The following is a 19,424-nucleotide window of genomic DNA, read 5'->3' on the forward strand; positions in this document are numbered from 1 at the left end:
GTGAGTTCACTTCTCACTGGTCAGCAGCAACAGGGAGAGAGATACTCTGAGGTCATGAAGGTCATCAGGAAGCTGCCCTCAACAAGATGACACATTTGAGGAGGTCAGGAGGAGAGTGATGAAAAGAAATGGGAGATTTGGGGGAGGGAAGAGGGCCTTGACCAACAGACACAAAAGATTTTGAAGAGGTAAAATGGGTTAAGGGGATGTTGCTGTGAAAACACTGACTGTGAAAACATTCCTGTTAAGCCTTTACACTCTCTCTAACAAGTAACCTTAAGCCCTAACCCTACGCCTAAATACTCCTCCTCCCCATGACAATAATCCACTGTTACTAACCTAGCTGTGCTTAGGCTATCCCTAACCTCAAAGCTTACATCTAAGCCATATCCCAAACCTATAAACCCTTACCCTTACACTTACCCGGTTTCTCACCCGAGCCTCTAGCCTCTACCCCTAGTATTAACATGTTGGCCTTAATCCTAGCCCTCACCCCAGCCCTAAACAAAACCCTAACCCACCATGCCAACCTGCACCTTAAACACTAGCCAGGGAACCTCAGCAGAACACCAAACTCTCTCCCTAAGCCTTTGCCTAATCCCCATCCCTAAAAAGGTGAGCTCTAATCCCTAAGCTCCAACCTGAACACCAAATCCCTGAAGCTGTCTTTTCCACGCTCTCCTGCCCTCATCTTGGTCACATCTGCTCAACCTCACTTAAGCTGTCTGGCCCCGTGGGACCAGGGCAGGGATCGGGAGATCCCAGAACGGTCGCATGGCATTGGGAGAGGAATGTGAGGTGACCTGTGTCTGATGAGCTCAGAGGCCACAAGGAGGAGATGGGTGGGAATGCTATGGTGAGGTCAGCTGTGCCTCAGGATCTCATGGGACAGCAGGAGGCACAAGGCTGGGAAGGTGGCTGGGAGGTCCCTTCTGTCCTTGGAGTTGATAGGCCAGCAGCAGGAACATGGCTGGGAAAGGGACTGTGAGGTCACTTCTTTCTGAAGGAGCTGATAGGTCAGCCCTTGACTCATGGCTGGGATATGTGCTTTTACGCTCACATCTGCCAGTGCCTCTGACAGGCCAGCAACAGCGTGTTGATTGTGAGAATCCCTTTCCCCAAGTACCTGGTAGGCCCATCCAGGACGAGGGCTCGGATATGGGTTCTCACACCTCTTCTGCCTGATTATATGACGGGACAGCAGCAGGCACGTGGCTTGGAAGATCGTGGTGAGGTTACTTCTGTCTGGTCATCTGACATGCCACAAGAAGGCTGATGGGTTGGGCTATCACTCCGACACAAATTCTGTCTGAGAAGCTCATAGGCCAGTAGGAGGCACATGATCATGAAGGTGAGTGTGAGGTCCTTGGAATCTCCACTCTCTTGGGGTCATTGGCCATCAGCAGACACATGGCTGGCATGCCGACTATGACATCACTTCTGCCGGAGAATCTGGTAGCCAGCAGGAGGCACATGGCTTGTTGGTTGCTCTGTACCCAGAGGTTCTGGATTGTTATGTCCCCAGTAAGAAAGGCACGCAGCCTCTGTGCAGTATCATTTCAAATGCCATTTGATAGAGCAAACACTACAAACAGTGAATAAGGCCAACTGCATTCAGGGCTGTATTAGGAGAGGCATGGCCACCCAGGCAAGGGTGTTCTCATTCCTCAATGAGATGTGGCCACATCTGGACTAGTGTGTCTGCATGTGGGGTTCTTCCCTGGTCTGGAGGAGTGGGGAAGAACTGGAGTGGTCCCAGAGGACATCTGCCAGGATGGGGCCTCTTTGGAGAGGCTGAGGGACTTGGCCTTCTTCAGCCCAGAGAAGTGAAGGCTCAAGGCACTATAGTAGTAGAGTGCACCTGCTTGAAGGGTGGCTTGAGAGATGATGGAGCTTTTCTTGGTAGTGGGAAGAGAAGGAAACCTGCGCAAAGTGCAGCTCGGAAGGTTCAGACTGGATGTGTCGAGAAAGAAATGTCACTCAAAGGGTAGCCTTGTGGTGCAAGAGGTCACCCAGAGAGAGCCCGGATCAGCCCATGGCCTTGTGTTTCAAGGAAAATCCAGCCAGGCTGGAGAGACATCCGTGAAGGAACAGAAATGCTGGGGTGAGAGCTAGGTGGAAAAGCAAGATGGACATCAACAGCCCGAAGGGAAGGAGGTAAGGCATGGGACAGGTTATGACAGCCTGCAGTAGAGATGGCCAAGTGCTCTGGCAAGGCTGAAGGGCCAAACAGGTCCAAGGGATTTGTCACCTTGGATTTGACAGTAGCTTCTGCCACTGAGGCCTACCAGGCAAAACTTGTTTTGAGGCTCTGGACTTAGTTTCTTCCTCACCCCTGCTTGGGGAAACCAGGATGCCCTGTACAGTTTTCCTACACTTGGCATTGCTCACCCTCACATCCTGCTGGCCCCAGGAAGAGCCCTGACTCCTCTGTGAGGGACAGAATCTGTCTTGCCAGGGCCTGGAGATCAGGCCTTGGCCTTTCTGCTTCATCAAACAAACCAAATATTTTCTCAGCATTGTAGCCACCTTCACAGTGCTTTTGCCTACCTGCAATCACAGCCTTGGAGTTAGGAAGGCCTTGTATAACCCACTGGTGCTTTTCGGGAGCCCAGGTCTACCCCACCCACACGGTTAGGCAGACCAGGTCTACCCCGCCCGTGTGGTTAGGGAAGGCCTGGTCTACCCCACCGGCTCCATTCACGAGGCCAGGTCTATGCCGCTCGCGCATTTAAGGAGGCCTGGCCTACTCCACTGGCACCGGTAGGGAGGCCAGGTTTACCCTGCCTGCGCAGTTAGAAAGGCCAGCTCTACCCCACCCGCGTGGTTAAAGAGGCCAGGTCTACCCCGCCCACACAGTTAGGGAGCCCTGGACTACCCGGCCTACGTGGGCTGGGAGGCCAGGTATACCCAACCGGTGCCGGTCGGTCGGCCAGATCTACCCCATCCGCAGGGTTAGGGAGTCCTGGTCTCTATAACCACGCGGGCAGGGTAGACCGGGCCTCGGTACCGGCAAGGGCAAGGTAGAAGTGGCCTCCATGGCCAAGCACAGTGGGAAGACCTGGCCTGCATAACAGCTAGGGCGGGGTAGACCTGGCCTCCCAACCTGCGCAAGCAGGGTAGACCAGGCTTCCCTAACAGCAAGGGTGGGGTAGACGTGGTCTCCCTGATCATGTGGGTAGGGCTAGACCTGGCCTCCCGAACAGTGCCGGTGGGGTAGACCAGGCCTCCCTAAACGCGTGGTTGGGGTAGACCTGGCATCCCTAGGGCGCCGGTGGGGTACACATGGTCTCCCTACCTGCGCAGGTGGGGTAGACCTGGCCTCCCGAATGGCATCAGTGGGGTAGACCTGGCCTCCGTAACTGCGTGAACGGCATAGACGTGGCCTCCCTACCCGCACAGGTGGGGTAGAGCAGCCCTCCCTAATGGCAAGTGCGGGGTAGAGATGGCCTCCGTAACTGGGTGGGTGGGGTAGACCTGGCCTCCCGAACAGCACCGGTGGGGTAGACCAGGCCTTCCTAATCGTGTGGGCGGGGTAGACCTGGTCTCCCTACCAACGCAGGCGAGGTAGACCAGGCCTCTCTATCAGCTAGGGCGGGGTAGAGATGGCCTCCATAACTGCATGGACTGGGTAGACCTGGCCTCCCTACTGGCAATGGCGGGGTATACCTGGCCTTCCGAACCATGTGGCCGAGGTTGAACAGGCCTCCCTAATGGCACGGACAGGGTAGACCTGTCCTCCCTACCTCAAGGGCAGGGTTGACCTGGCCTCCCTACCCATGTGGACTGGGTAGGCAAGCCTCCCTGCCGGCAAGTGCGGGGTAGACCTCGCCTCCCTGCCGGCACGGGCGTGGTAGAACTGGCCTCCCTACCTGATCATCAGGGGTAGGCCTGTGTCGTGTTTTAACCCCAGCCAGCAATTAAGCACCATGCAGCCGCTCTCTAACTCCCCCCCCATCCAGTGGGATGGGGGAGAAAATCAGGAAAAGAAGTAAAACTCGTGGGTTGAGGTAAGAACGGTTTAATAGAACAGAAAAGAAGAAACTAATATTGATAATGATAATGATAACACCAATAAAAGAACAAGAGTAGTAATAAAGGATTGGAATGTACAAATGATGTGCAGTGCAATTGCTCACCACCCGCAGACCGACACCCAGCCAGTCTCCGAGCGGAGATTCCCTCCCCCACTTCCCAGTTCCTATATTAGGTGGGACGTCACGTGGTGTAGAATAACTTGTTGGCCAGTTTGGGTCAGGTGCCCTGGCTGTGTCTGTGCCAACTTCTTGTGTCCCTCCAGCTTTCTCGCTGGCTGGGCATGAGAAGCTGAAAAATCCTTGACTTTAGTCTAAACACTAGTGAGCCACAACTGAAAACATCAGTGTTATCAACATTCTTCGCATACTGAACTCAAAACATAGCACTGTACCAGCTACTAGGAAGACAGTTAACTCTATCCCAGCTGAAACCAGGACACAGGGGTAGCGGGGCATCCTGCTGAAGTGAAATAAGTTGAGTTTTGTTTTTGAGGTGGCAGAAGGAGAACATGTATTTCAGGGCTGGAATACAGAGAGAAATAGAAGATTCAAGCAAGTGTCAGGCTGTGATAGCTTGGGTGTGAGAGGAGCATGATCAGGGTATTAGAAGAAGGCAGACAGGTTGTGGGCAACTCACAGGCCTTGACCAACCCTTGCTTAACCACAGTGTGTGTTTGAAGCAACAGCCAGTAAGGACAGAAGGGCACCTGTATGGCTTGGGAGATCCCAAGGCCCGAGTGCATTGGGGAAAAGGGGACGTAGCTAATGTCTGCGGGGAAACCAGCACAGGCACAGGACAGTGTAGGACAGCCTGCAATGGGGATGACCGAGGGCACTGCAGCAGGTGAGATCACCACCAGCCAACACAATTGAGACCCTTCTCCTCTCCACCCTGGCTGCTGTCTCTTCCACTGAGGCCCATGAGAAGACACCAGGTTCTTATAGTCCCATGGCATTGTTGCCTCCTCACCTACCCTCTGTCCATCCTGTCCTGCACTCGGCATTTCGTACCCCCACTGCTCCTTGGAAGATCCCCAAGCATCCCAGGAGGTAATGGGACCCCTTTCCCAGAGGATGGGGGTCAGGGCTTGACTGTCCTGCTTGGTGAAACACATCAAGGGTTTTCACAGCCAAATTCTACATTTGATTATTCCACCTCTAAGCAGTGCCTCTGACTTCCTGCTTCACCAGCCCCCAGGGGTGGTCCCCTTTCTGGTCATTCGCTCCATGGCCTTTTCAGGGATGACCCTCACTGGAGCCCACTAACATGCTCGGAAACTTGCAGGTTTGCTGCTGACTTTAATTCTCTAGGGGCTTCTTCAGTCTTTCAGGATCTGCAGTTCAGGAAGTCAGCACCAGAGGGCTCATTAACGTGCCAAACAGCCTCACAAGTCAAGTCACTGTGCAACATTTTCCTTTAAGCCTTTGTCACGGTCCACTCGGTGGACTCGTGATGGTCCGTTTGCTACGATCTCGAAAGTGCAAAATTAAGGTGACCAACACCATAGGGGATGGCAGTAATCACACAGTAAAACTTTATTGCATTGCCTGTGGGGAGGCACGCGATAGTTAGAGATGGGTGAAAGAAAGGAGAAAAGTAAAGTTTAGAGAGAGGAGAAAGAGGGGTTATAGCTACCACCGCTGATCTCACGACGTCCTAACGGTCCCAGGTCCAGCTGATGCTGCGCCGTCGATCATCGTGGTCCTTGGTGGGGAAGCTTCCAACTTCCGTTGTTCACAAGTCATCTTTTATGCTTAGTAACACACCTTGCTCCACCTCTGCCTCAGGAGTCTCCACCCTTCTCAGAATACAATTATCATATCTCCACCCTTCTCGAGCGAGGCTATCACACAGGTCAGTGTCCGAGGCGTGGTTAGTCTTGGAGGTGGGTAGCCTTCAACCAGGAGGTGTGTTTTGGTATTATAATGAAGCAAAGTTCGTCTAAAGTTCATGATTTCTTCATCGGTGTTATCCGAACAGTGGCAATTCATCCTTTTTGACAGTAGCTATGCGGCTATCACTAACGGTTCCAGTCAGGTACCTTCCAGGAACCTTGTACTGCACATTCCGTCCTTGGGACCGGCCGCTGCGCTCCAAACAGGCCATTGTCAGGTAGCGTACTGTTCATGTTCCTGATGACAATGTTGAGACAATGCTGATTTTCCGACCAACTGTTACAGATTTATGGAGCACCTCGAAACTACCAGCACCTTCCCAGATGTATGGAGTTCCCTGAAACTGCCAGCTTCTCCCCAGATCTATGGGGCTCCTCGAAACCGCCAGCATCTTCCCAGATCTATGGGGCTCCCTGAAACTGCCAGCATCTCCCCAGATCTACGGGGCTCCCTGAAACTGCAGGCATCTCCCCAGATCTATGGGGCTCCTCGAAACCACGATCATATGCCCAGATCTATGGGGCTCCTCAAAACGGCCGATGTGTCCCAGGATCTATGAGGCACCCTGAATATGATAGTGACTACCAGGACCTATAGGGTGCCCCAAAACCGCCAATGTCTCGTAGGATCTATGGGGCACCCCAAATCTGACAGCATTTCCCCAGGTCTATGAGGCTCCTTGAAACTGCCAGTGTCTCCCCAGATCTACGGGGCACCTTGAAACTACCAGCATCTCCCCAGATTTACGGGCCGCCTTGAAACTGCCAGCATCTCCCTAGATCTATGGGGCTCCCTGAAACTGCCAGCATCTCCCCATATCTATGGAATGTCTTGAAACCACCATCATCTCCCCATATCTATGGGGTCCTCAAAATGGCCGATGTCTCCCAGCATCTATGGGGCACCCTGAATATGATAGTGACTGGCAAGGCCTATGGGGTCCCCCTAAACCGCCAGTGTCTTGTAGGATCTATGGGGTGACCCCAGCTCTGTGGAGCTCCCTGAAACTGCCAGCATCTCCCCAGATCTATGGGGCTCCCTGAAACCGCCATCATCTCCCCAGATCTATGGAGTTTCCTGAAGCTGCCAGCATCTCCCCACTTCTAAGGGGGTCCACAAAACCGCTGATGTGTCCCAGGATGTATGGAGCACCCCGAATTCGATAGTGACTCCCAGGGCCTATAGGGTGCCCCTAAACCACCAGTGTGTCGTAGGATCTATGGGGCAACACATATCCGACGGCATTTCCCCAGATCTATGGGGCTCCCTGAAACCACTATCATCTCCCTAGATCTATAGGGCTCCTTGAAACTGCCAGCATGTCCCCAGATATATGGAGTTCCCTGAAACTCACAGCATCTCCCCAGATCTATGGGGTGCCTTGAAACTCCCATCATGTTCACAGATCTATGGGGCTCCTAGATATCGCCATCATCTCCCCAGATGTAAGGGCCTCCCTGAAACCGCCATCATCTCCCCAGATCAATGGGGCTCCTCAAACCCGCCATCATCTCCCCAGATCTAAGGGGCTCCTCAAAACCGCCAATGCCTCCAAGGATCTATGGGGCACCATGAATATGATAGTAACTCCCAGCACATATGGGGTGCCCCGAAACCGCCAGTGTCCCATAGGATCTCTGAGGCACCCCAAATCCAATGGCATTTCCCCAAATCTATGGGGCTCCTTGAAAACGCCATCATCTCCCCAGATCTACGGGGCTCCCTGAAACTGCCAGCATCTCCCGAAATCTATGGGATGCCTTGAAACTGCCATCATCTCACCAGATCTATGCGGCTCCCTGAAACTGCCAGCATGTCCCCAGATCTATGGGGCTCCTCAAAACGGCCGATGTCTCCCAGGATCTATGGGGCACCCTGAATATGATAGTGACTCCCAGGACCTATGGGGTGCCCCGAAACCGCCGGTGTCTCGTAGGATCTATGGGGTGCCCCAAATCTGACGGCATTTTCCCAGGACTATGGGGCTCCTTGAAACTACCAGTGTCTCCACAGATTTACAGAGTGCCTCGAAACTATCAGCATCTCCCCATATCTATGGGGCTCCCTGAAACCGCCATCATCTTCCCAGGTCTAAGGGGCTCCCTGAAACTGTCATCATCTCCTCAGATCTATGGGGCTCATTAAAACCACCATCATCTCCCCAGATCTATGGGGCTTCCTGAAACTGCAGGCATCTCCCCAGATCTATGGAGGTCCTCAAAACCGCCGATGTCTCCCAGGAACTATGGGGCACCGTGAATACGATCGTGACACCCAGGACCTATGGTGTGCCCCGAAACCGCTGGTGTCTCGTAGGATCTATGGGGCGCCACAAATCTGACTGCATTTCCCCAGATCTATGGGGCTCCTTGAAAACTCCAATGTCTCCCAGGATCTATGGGGCACCCTGAATACGATAGTGACTCCCAGGACCTATGGGGTGCCCCGAAACCGCCGGTGTCTCATAGGATCTAAGGCGTGCCCCAAATCTGACGGCGTTTCCCCAGGTCTATGGGGCTCCTTAAAACTGTCAGTGTCTCCCCAGATCTATGAGGTGCCTCAAAACTAGCAGCATCTCCCCAGGTCTATGGGGCTCCCTGAAACCGCTATCATTTCCCCAGATCTATGGAGTTTCCTAAAACTGCCAGTATCTCCCAAGATCTATTACACGCTTCGAAACCGCCATCATCTCCCCAGATCTAACGGGCTCCCTGAAACTGCCAGCATCTCCCCACATCTATGGGGCTCCTCAAAACCGCCAATGTCTGCCAGGATCTATGGGGCACCCTGAATACGATAGTGACTCCCAGGGCCTATGGGGTGCCCAGAAACCACCAGTGTCTCGTAGGATCTATGGGGCATCCTTAATATGATGGTTACTCCCTCGACCTAGTGGGGTGCCCCGAAACCACCAGTGTCTCATAGGATCTATGGGGCGCCCCAAATCCGACAGCATTTCCCCAGATCTATGGGGGTCCCCGAAACCGCCATCACCTACCCAGATCTATGGGGTGCATCGATACTAAGAGCGTCTCTCCAGATCTATGGGGCTCCCTGAAACTGCCAGCATCTCCCCACATCTATGGGGCTTTTCAAAACCGCCAATGTCACCCAGGATCAATGGGGCATCCTAAATATGATAGTGACTTCCAGGGCCTGTGGGGTGTGCCAGAACCGCCAGTATCTCGTAGGATCTATGGGGCACCCCAAATTCGACAGCATTTCCCCAGGTCTATGGGGCTCCCTGAAACTGCCATCCTCTCCCCACATCTATGGAGTTTCCTAAAAATGCCAGCATCTCCCCAGATCTATGGGATGCATCGAAACCGCCATCATCTCCCCAGATCAATGGAGCTCCAGGAAACTGCCAGCATCTGCCCACTTCTATGGGGCTCCTCAAAACCGCCAATGTCTCCCAGAATCAGTGGGGCACCCTGAATATCATAGTGACTCCCAGGACCTATGGGGTGCCTCTGCAACACAAACCCCTGGTGTGAGTCCTTGCCCTCCATGGTCACACACTACAAGCTATACCCTGGTATTTTTCTCTCCCTGGCACTTTCCAGCCCAGCACAGCTCCCCCTAAACAATTCCTACCTCCCCTGACCTCCCTCCACCTCCATTGTGCTCTCCCCACCACAGCCCAGTCTGGGCTGCTCCCATAGCAGTGCCCTCCACAGGGTGCTGCAGAGCTCTGGGCACTCACCCCACAGCCCCAGACCCTCTGAAGGGGGAAACAGCTCCTCAGGGGTGGAAAGGGGTGAGTCCCAGGGGGGCATCCATGGCACAAGGCCTGAGGAGATCCCCTTGTATGATGGAAATGCTGTAATGGAGGCCAGCTCTGTCACACAAGTGCCCACTGCCTGTCCTGGACTGCAGCCACAGGCCTGCCACACAGCAGGACTCTAACCATGCCTGAAGAGCACTCAGGCCTTCCACCAACCCAAGGGTTCAGAAGGAAAGCATGGAAGTGGGAAGAGAGCAGCTCAGCAAAGACCAAGCACTGGTGCTCCCAGGCAGTGCTGCTGTGCTGGGACTCTTTTCTTCTTCCCCTCTGCACACAGGCACTGCTCCCTGCAGCTGCAGAGAAGGTCTTGGAGGAAGGATCTCAGAAAAACAAGTCATTGCAGGGCCCTTTATTTTGGTTAAATATATAGAGGGTATGGCTCCTCATTTGCACAGCCTCCAGGTCACAGAAAATCTGGATAGAGTGTAAATTAGAAACCAGAGGAAGAAACAATTCTTTGTGGAAAGCATTCAGATAAGTAAAACAAAGAAAAAAGAGCAATCAAAAACCATACTCAAACCCTAAAATGGTCATAAAAAACCCGCCAGATAACAGGCTGGGCTTGTAATGAGATATGAGTCCTATGCAAAAGACAACATGCAGTTCATTTCTTCTGAACAGTATCCAGTGATTAGTTTTCTCAGGGCATCCTTGATCTCACGGTTTCTCATGCTGTAGATGAGGGGGTTCAAGGCTGGAGGCACCACTGAGTACAGAACTGCCACCAGCAGGTCCAGGGATGGGGAGGAGATGGAGGGGGGCTTCAGGTAGGCAAACATGGCAGTGCTTACAAACAAGGAGACCACAGTGAGGTGAGGGAGGCAGGTGGAAAAGGCTTTGTGCTGTCCCTGCTCAGAGGGGACCCTCAGCACGGCTCTGAAGATCTGCCCATAGGACAGCACAATGAAAATAAAACACCCAACAGCTAAACATACAACAACTACAAGTACCCCAACTTCCCTGAGGTAGGCATCTGAGCAGGCAAGCTTGAGGATCTGGGGGATTTCACAGAAGAACTGGTCCACAGCATTGCCTCGGCAGAGGGGTAGTGAAAATGTACTGGCAGTGTGCAGCACAGCATTGAGAAACGCACTGCCCCAGGCAGCTGCTGCCATGTGGACACAAGCTCTGCTGCCCAGGAGGGTCCCGTAGTGCAGGGGTTTGCAGATGGCAACGTAGCGGTCATAGGCCATGACAGTGAGAAGAAAATACTCTGCTGAGATCAAAAAGACTAACAGAAAGACCTGTGCAGCACATCCTGGGTAGGAGATGGCCCTGGTGTCCCAGAGGGAGTTGGCCATGGCTTTGGGGACAGTGGTGGAGATGGAGCCCAGGTCAAGGAGGGAGAGGTTGAGGAGGAAGAAGTACATGGGTGTGTGGAGGTGGTGGTCACAGGCTATGGCGGTGATAATGAGGCCGTTGGCCAGGAGGGCAGCCAGGTAGATGCCCAGGAAGAGCCAGAAGTGCAAGAGCTGCAGCTCCCTCATGTCTGCAAATGCCAGGAGGAGGAACTGGGTGATGGAGCTGCTGTTAGACATCTGCTGCCTCTGGGTGTGGAGCACTGAACAGGGAGGCAAGGGCAGTGACAAGTTACGACATTAGTCTCTGACCAAAATCAAAGCTATTTCTCCTACTACACGTTCACAGCACCTTTACTATGGCAATGATATTTTTCTTCAGCTCCATTGCTGGAGCTCTGGTTGGTGCTGGCTGAGTGTGCCCTGAGGATCAGGACCTCTGCCTACTGGTTGCCAAGGAATCAGCTTTGCTCTGTAGCAGTGGCTTTCTGGGAATGTTTTCTGTCAGTCCTGGTGTTTGAATTGGTCAGATGAATCTGCTCCTAATGTAAAAGTGCTTGTCAGCATCTGCACTCCCAGGGCTAAGAAAACACAATCAAAGCATTGTTTGGGGTGGGGGGCAGGGGGCGAGGGGGGTAGTGGTGGTGTTTACATCTCTTCCCCATCTCACCTCGAGATTTTCTGGGATTTCAAAAAAACCTCATCATTTCTGCTGCACTCGGAGAAAATAAAGTGGGTCCTGTGAGGAAAGAGTTCTGCCTGCGGCTTAGTGCAGAGCGAGGGGAGCTGTTCTGTCACTCTGTCTTGTGGCCAGATACGCTGAGATCTCACCTTTCTGAGATGGAGGGTAATCACACCGCTGTGTTAACCTGAAAAGTCTCCAGGCGCTACTGAGAGCAGAGAGACCCACTGCCCAGCACCAAGTGTCTCCCCCTTTCTCAAGGTCTCCTCACCTTACCTCTTGCCAAGGACACACACGGTTCATTTCACAAACCCAGCAGCATTTCCTTCAGTCATAGTGTCTCTGTGAGTTTGCATGGGGCATTCAGGAACACAAAGATGCTGTGGGACAGACCTGCATCCTGGAGGGCAGCTCACAGCTTGGAAGGACACCCCAAGAAAATAGCCAAGTGTCCTGATGATGGTATCTCAGGAAGGGAGAGTCAGCTCATTTCCTAGGGAATGACACAGGCTGCATTGCCCACAGCCCCACAGCTTGGAGGAGAGCTTGGACACCTGTAACCTTGTTCCCATGGACACAGCTGCATGGGAGGACCCACAAGATCAGTGTGTGACTCTGCAGCTGAAACTCCCACCCCCAGAGAGCCTGGCAGCAAGAACAAGGTAACAGTAGCAATAACACAGACTACTGGAGAAGCAAGGAAAAATAGAGTGAGGGTCTGGCTCAGAGAGGCAAAGGCAGAGGCAGCCAGGCACTCAGGAAAGAGTTACCCTTACCCAGCTGTACACGCTGTTTTACAGACACCAACACAGCCAGGCAGTTGTTCTCAGTCCCTGTGCTCTACTTCAGGAGGCTCCTATCAGACTGACTGATCCCTCGGCGTTACAGCTCAGGAGTCTTTGACTTTTTCACGCATGACAGCTCCTTTTCTATTTCCCTCTGAAAACTCCCCAAGAGTAGGAAACAGAAAACACAAACTCAGGAAAGCTCCTGATGTTTATAGCAATCCCTGCTTTGACCCTGCCCTTGAAAAGTGCCCTCGGAAATGTCCTGCGGATGATCTGGAGCTGTGAGCAGCCCTGATCCACATAGCATCCTCTTGTCAGCAGAAGGACCCTGCCCTGCTGCAAGTTGCTTCTTCCACCCACAGCTTCTCCCCACTCTGCTGTTATAGTTCCCCAGGCAGGCAGAGTACTTACCCCGACCAGCGGCAGAGTCCCTGCCCCAGCACACAGCTTTTCCCCCTGGCCGCAAGGACCCTGCTCAGAAGGACAGCCCTGGGCACCCCTGGCTGCACACCCACCTTCACACTCTGCAGCCATCCCCGGGTGAAGGCAGCTGACATGCCCTGTCCCTCTGAGGGTGCAGCAGGGAAGCTGTGCTCCAAAGCGCGTCCTTTTTCTCTGCACTGCACAAACTGTGAGAGTCCTCCTGACAGATCCTATAGGCTGTGGGATGTGCCAGCTTTAGGAGGTCATTCCAGGAACCACAGCTGCATTGCCCCGCAGCAAGCACTTAACCTGTTAAGGGCTGTGATGATTCTTCTCCAGGTCGGCTTTTCTCCGTCTTCCCACCCCAGGCTGCCTTTAACCTCTCTCTCTGCCTCAATTCTCTCCCCTCGGTGCCTGCAGGCAGTGCCCTCAGCCCGTAGTTCCCCAGATCCTCCTTCCAGCCCTTCTGGTAGACGGTTGCCACATTTGCTAACCTCCAGTTGACTGGGACATCCCCCAGTTAGCCAGGACTGCTGATAAATGATGGAAAGTAGCTTGGTGAGCACCTCCACCAGCTCCCTCGGTACCCTTGGGTGGATCCCATCCGGACCCACAGACATGTCTGAGTGATGTAGCAGGTCGCTAACCATTTCCCCTTGGATTATGGGGGCTTCGTTTTGCTCCCTGTCTTCCAGCTCAGGGGTCTTACTATTGAAGACTGAAGCAAAGGCGGCAGCTTATCCTTTTCCTCAGCCTTTGTCACTATCTTTCCCCCCGCCCCACATCAAATAAAGGATGGAGAGTCCCCTTAGCCTTCCTTTTGTTCCAAATGTATTTATAGAAACATTTTTTTCTTGTCTTTTACAGCAGCAGTCAGATTAAGTTCTAGTTGGGCTTTGGCCCTTCTAATTTTCTCCCTGCATAACCTCATGACATCCTTGTAGTGCTCCTGAGTTGCCTGCCCCTTCTTCCAAAGGCCCGTGTGTCCATTTATTTAGTTTGTTATTCCTATTTTCTAATTTTTTTCCTCTCTTAACACCTTCAACTTTGAATTTTTGTTTCTATGTGTACTTTTATCTAGTTTTCTGTCCCTATTTTTATTTTTTTTTCCCTGCCTGGCCTGTACCCCATCACTTTTGAAATTTTATTTCTATGTCTACTTTTATCAACTTGTCTATTGCTATTTTTTAATTTTTTCCTGTCTGTCCTGTACTTTTGCTTTTAGAATTTTTATTGAATGTCTACTTTGATTAACTGTGTTTATTTTTCAATTTGTTCTTGTCTGTCTTATAGCCTGTCGCTTTTAAAATTTTCTTTTTATGTCTTCCCCACCCCATGGTTCATCCTGAGGCTTTAGAGGATCTTATCAAAGTGCTTTTATGCCTGGAGTGTCATTTGTACCCCTCTCGGCTTGTCAGAACATCTCCTCTTCCTCAGAGCACTCTTTGTGTCCTCTCCTCCATCTTGCTTGCCTCCAGTGGGTCAGTGTCTCCCTCCTGACATCTGTACCCTGTTCAAATCCTCTCCCGAGTACCTTTGTGCCCTCAAGCCTTCTTCTGTGTCTCTGGCCACCTCAGCACCCCTCTACTTCTGTCACGACGCTTCCTGCGAGTGTCCTTGAGTTCCATCACTATCCTTGAGTTCTGCAGCAGGCCTTGTTTTTTTCTTACTCAGAGACAACTCTTCCTCCGGCTTTCGTTATGCCCCAGAGCACTCTTGCCTTCCCTTCTGCCATGTCAGATGCCTCCATTCGGTCCCCGGTGTTAAAGTATTTTCAATCATGAGTTTCTCTAGGTTTGCTTTATTAACAACTCAGAGCTGGGCCAAAACCACAGCGAATGGCAAACTTCCAAAAATTTCTCAGTCTTACATACCTTTTACCACCCGTTACCCCAGTCCAAAATCTTTGCAATTTTCCAGTTGGTCTCTGTTCCCATGTCGTTATCATTCATCAATTTATCTCATCAGTTCTGGTGTCCCGGTTCTTCTGAAGTTAGTGGTCGTAGGCAGAAGGTCTTGGGTCACCACAATCACTTATCTTCTTACACATCAAAGATCAGCTTTGAATTTCTGAAAATCACGCAGGCTATTCTATTAATTTATCTTGTTCTAAAGTTAATCGCTTACTCCCATGTCTTAGGTCTAAGATGTATGATCCTTCTTCTGTTGATTCAGCTTGACTGGGTTTCAAGCCAGCCATGGTGGGGGCTACGCATAGGACAAATAAGCAGCTTATGCATATTGTTTTATAAGCACCTGCATTCTATTAATCACATCTAAAGCAATCTCTAATCATTAGTTATATGTCTGGTATGAATAGTCTTAGAAACAATAAGGCTTAAGGCCTAGTTCCTTTTACAATTCCTTCCTTCTGTTTTTCATCGCACTCCTGCGATCCTATTGATAACTCCACATTTGTCTTTCTGTCTTCTGTACTATCCTAGAGCTGCAACCTACACAGCACTGAAACAAAACAATCACACATACTACTATGATTATAACAACAAGGACTATTGCAATTAATTTTTTTTACCCAAGTAGTCACATTTGGAAACCAAGACACTAACCAAGAGAATGTGTCAGAAAATCCCCAAGATATGTCATCTCTTTGAATTTGTTGCATTGTGGCACTAACCTCCCAAATTTTCTGGACATATGTCATTAATTCTCCCGATCGATCAGTATATGTAGAGCAACTAGTATTTAGGACAGTACAAACTCCACCTTGTGAAGCCAGAATCACGTCTAAGGCCATTTGGTTTTGAATAGTTATTTTTAAAAGTTCAGTTACCTCTTTCTGGAGAGTGGAAAGTCCGTGAGCAGTTGAATTTGCTAATTTTTCAATTTCTCCAGAGACATTTCAGACTGCTTTTTCCAATTCACTTACTCCTAAAGCCAGAATTAACCATCTAACAAATGAATGGAACCCTGTTGGTCTTTCAATCAAGGGATTTAAAGTTCTTCGAATTCGAGATAAAAAGGTTCTGTGCCATGTTGCACTTGAGACAGTTTTTGGGTGAATTTCCAAATCTGTAGACATTACTCCTAGGGTACAAATACCTCCCCAACCTGGAGGCAAAGCTTTATAGGCTTTGCTGCCACATAACCAAAAAATACCTAAGTCCTCAGGTGCTCACCAACTTAAACGCAATCCTGAGTTGATAGAAGTTGTGTTTTGGCATTGAGTCCAAATTCCTACAAATGAATGATTTCTGCATAAATGTTGATTATCAGCACTTGGGGGATAACATCTTTGTAGACAGTGGGCTTGTGAATAGTCTCCTGAATTTGATAGTCTAATTTCCCAAATTTGTTCTTCATAAGATATGGAAAAAGTAGTATTGGACCAGTATTTTTTCCAATTTGCACTTTTAGGAATGGGTATTCCTACTAACTGAAATCCTTGATTCACTGTCTTTGGTAGAGCAACACAAATCCAACATTCACTTAAATTTAGATTTTCAGTAAAAGATTTCATCAACGACACATGCATATTGTTGGTCCAGGCATTTTCTACTTGGTGAACATCCCTAGGTTTCCGTACCAATTGTTTTAGCACATTCAGAGATGACATGTTATAATATGAATGAGGATAATGCGTGTGACGGTGCCAAAAATTCCACTCAAGATAAGGTCCTCGTTTGATTATTAGAATCCTAAATTTGAAAGTAAAACGATTGCTTAATAGAATCGATGACAGCACCAGTCTCGGTTACCATAAATTCCCCACATTTGATGGTCAAAGCACCATGTCCCAATTCCCCCTGTTGGTTCTTGAAGGTGAATATGATATACAGGATAAGTTCTTCGACTGCCATATCCCCACCACCGTTTAGAAAAGCCATGACCGTCGGACCAAATATCCCACGAATCGTCAAGTCTACTTCTAACACTAGCACAGAATTCGAGAAAATTAAAAAAACGGGTAAATGGGGTGTCTCTGCCTGGTCTTCGGATAACTAGCCGAAAAAATGACCTGTCCAGGCACTGCCTGTAGGTCTATAATTTGGACTGAAAGCTGAAAAGAACGATCACTGTATATAAATAATAACTCTTCTATTGGTACGGGCATCTCCATGGCGCAATGCAAATTTTGTCCACAAGGTGTCACTCCAGGGTAAAATACAAACACAAAAAGTAGTAATACGTTGCAATTGTCCATTATTCTTTAGATTCTTTGCGGGCATGCGAATGACGGATTCAATTTTCTTTCCCAGATACCTTAATGGCATAAAAAGAAGTTAGTAAAACAGTATAAGGTCCTTCCCATTTTGCTTCAAATCTGTTTGTTCTTTTGAAATTCTTTATGTAAATTTTGGCTGTATATCATGAACTGGGATTTCAGGGCTTATTCCCTGATACCAATAGGCATGGTTACGCATTTGGAAAAAGGAATTTTGCAAATACAAAAGGTATTGTGTTACCTGTTCATCTCCATCCAAGAGGCTAGTCTTTGCTGCCACATACGTACCCAGAACAGCAAGTATTCTCCCAGAAAGGATCTCTGCCAGAGAAACTCCAATTGGTTGCCGTGGAGTATTCCTAATATCCCACCAAACTAAATTTAAGGCCTCAGGCCATTTCAAACCAGTCTGTTTACAAACTTGTACTAATTTCTCCTTTCATTCATTCTCCCTGACCGGATGATTCAGGGTGATGCAGATTATGAAATTTATTTAAAATCCCCCCAGAATTATAAATCTGAATCAGGATAGCAGCTGTGAAATGACTCCCTCGATCTCAGTCAATTACTTCAGGAAGCCCATACCTTGGAATGATTTCTTTCAATAAGGCTTTTACTGCTGCCTTAGAATCATTTTTCCTAGTCGGGAGAGCTTCCACCCATCCTGATAGCTGATCAACGATCACTAACGTGTAAGAGTACCCCATTGTTTTTGGCACATCTGCATAATCAATTTGGAGTTTTTGAAAAGGAAAGGTGGCTGGAGGTCTTTTCCCACCAGGAGGTTTAATTTGCACCGAAGCATATTGTCTGCAAAGTTTATATCCTTCACAAATTCTTTTTGCTGCTGCATAAATTCCTGGGGCTGTCCAGAGTCTCTGGATTCAGAGCGCGAGGCTCTCCGGTCTCCCGTGGGTCCTCTCATGGTGCCACGTGTTATCCGTAATAAATACCTTTTTGGAAGGAGAGGTTTGTTATTCAGAATCCACTGCCCTTCTCGCTGGTGGGCTCCCAGCCGAGTCCAGTGTTGTTTCTCTTCTTCAGGGAGGTCTTCATCCAGCTTATTCACATCCGGGAGCTCAAATGTTATGTCATGTTGTAACAGAGACAGAGCGGATACGACCTGTCGCGCTGCTGCTCTAGCGGCTTGGTCGGCTAGAGAATTCTCTTTTGCCATCATGTCTTGTCTCTGAGTCTGTGCCTTTATATAGATCAGAGATATTTCAGAGGGCAATTGGATCGCTTCTAAGAGGTTGTTGTCCGTGGGCAACAGTTTTTCCCTCTGAAGTCAGAAAACCCCTTTCCTTCCATAAATTCCCCGTAGCATGACATACACCAAAGGCATATTTAGAGTCTCTATAAATGTTAACTCTTACTCCAGTTGCATATTTAGCAGCTTCAGTAAGAGCAACTATTTCTGCTCCTCGTGCACCTAAAAGGGCAGGCAAAGGTCCAGCCAACAGTACCTGTGTTTCTGTGGTGACTGCGAAACCGGTACATCTTCGACCTTCTTCGTAAGAAGATGAGCCATCCGTGAAGAGGTTCAGATCAGGGTTATCTAAAGGTTGATCTCTCAGGTCATCTTGCGGCTTGCTGGTTTCACTTATGAGATAAACACAATTGCGGTTATCTTTTTCTCCGTCAGAGGGTAAAGGCATTAAAGTTGCAGGGTTTAAAGTGTTGCACTTTTATGCCAATGCATTCTCTCCTCTCCCTTGAAGCCTTTCCCTGAGCACAGGGGCCTGGAGACCATTTCAGTAAAGACTCAGGCACAGCAGGCATTCATTCCTTCAGCCCCACCTGTGTCTGCTGTTCTTAAATCACCTTCCCCATTCAGCAGCAGCCCTGCATTTCCCTTGTTCAGCCTTGGTCTCTCAGAAGTGACCAAAGGTCTTCTGTTTGCTTTTGACTTCCCTTGCAGCCAGCATCTCCAGGTGAGCTTTTCTTTTCCTACACAGATACCTCCACAACAAAGTCAATATATAGAAATACCCGCTTTGTACCTGTCCTTGCTGAAAACTCCAGACTGCTGCTTCTGTCCCTGTGCTGGCCCAGCCCCACTTCCCATACGTGGTCTTACAGCCCCACTCTGCAGGCACAGCATGGGGGAGGGTAGAGTCAGGGGTGGGAAAGTTCCCCCCGTTGTGATCCTTATGATGGCCTTCAGATCACAGTTCCTCCATGACCCTCCTACTTTTGCAGCTTCCCTAGCACCCAACCCCTGAACTGCCACAGCCTTGTCCCATGTGGAGCTTTGCAGAAAGCTCTGCTCCAGGGTCTGGGGAAGAAGCGAGGCTGGGCAGGGCTGTCCATTCCCCCAAACCAGTCCT

The 19,424-nt window shown here is 50.0% G+C and overlaps 1 protein-coding gene across 1 annotated transcript; it reads right to left on the reverse strand.

Annotated features, from left to right (window-relative positions):
- Positions 1-10,301: 10,301 nt before the first annotated feature.
- LOC142027919 (olfactory receptor 14A16-like) lies at positions 10,302-11,258 on the reverse strand. Its single transcript, XM_075022078.1, has one exon. The coding sequence runs from the start codon at positions 11,256-11,258 to the stop codon at positions 10,302-10,304; it is 957 nt and encodes a 318-aa protein (XP_074878179.1).
- Positions 11,259-19,424: the final 8,166 nt, after the last annotated feature.

This window comes from Buteo buteo, unplaced genomic scaffold (genome assembly GCF_964188355.1).
Source record: "Buteo buteo unplaced genomic scaffold, bButBut1.hap1.1 HAP1_SCAFFOLD_87, whole genome shotgun sequence".
In the NCBI taxonomy this organism is placed as follows: Eukaryota; Metazoa; Chordata; class Aves; order Accipitriformes; family Accipitridae; genus Buteo; species Buteo buteo.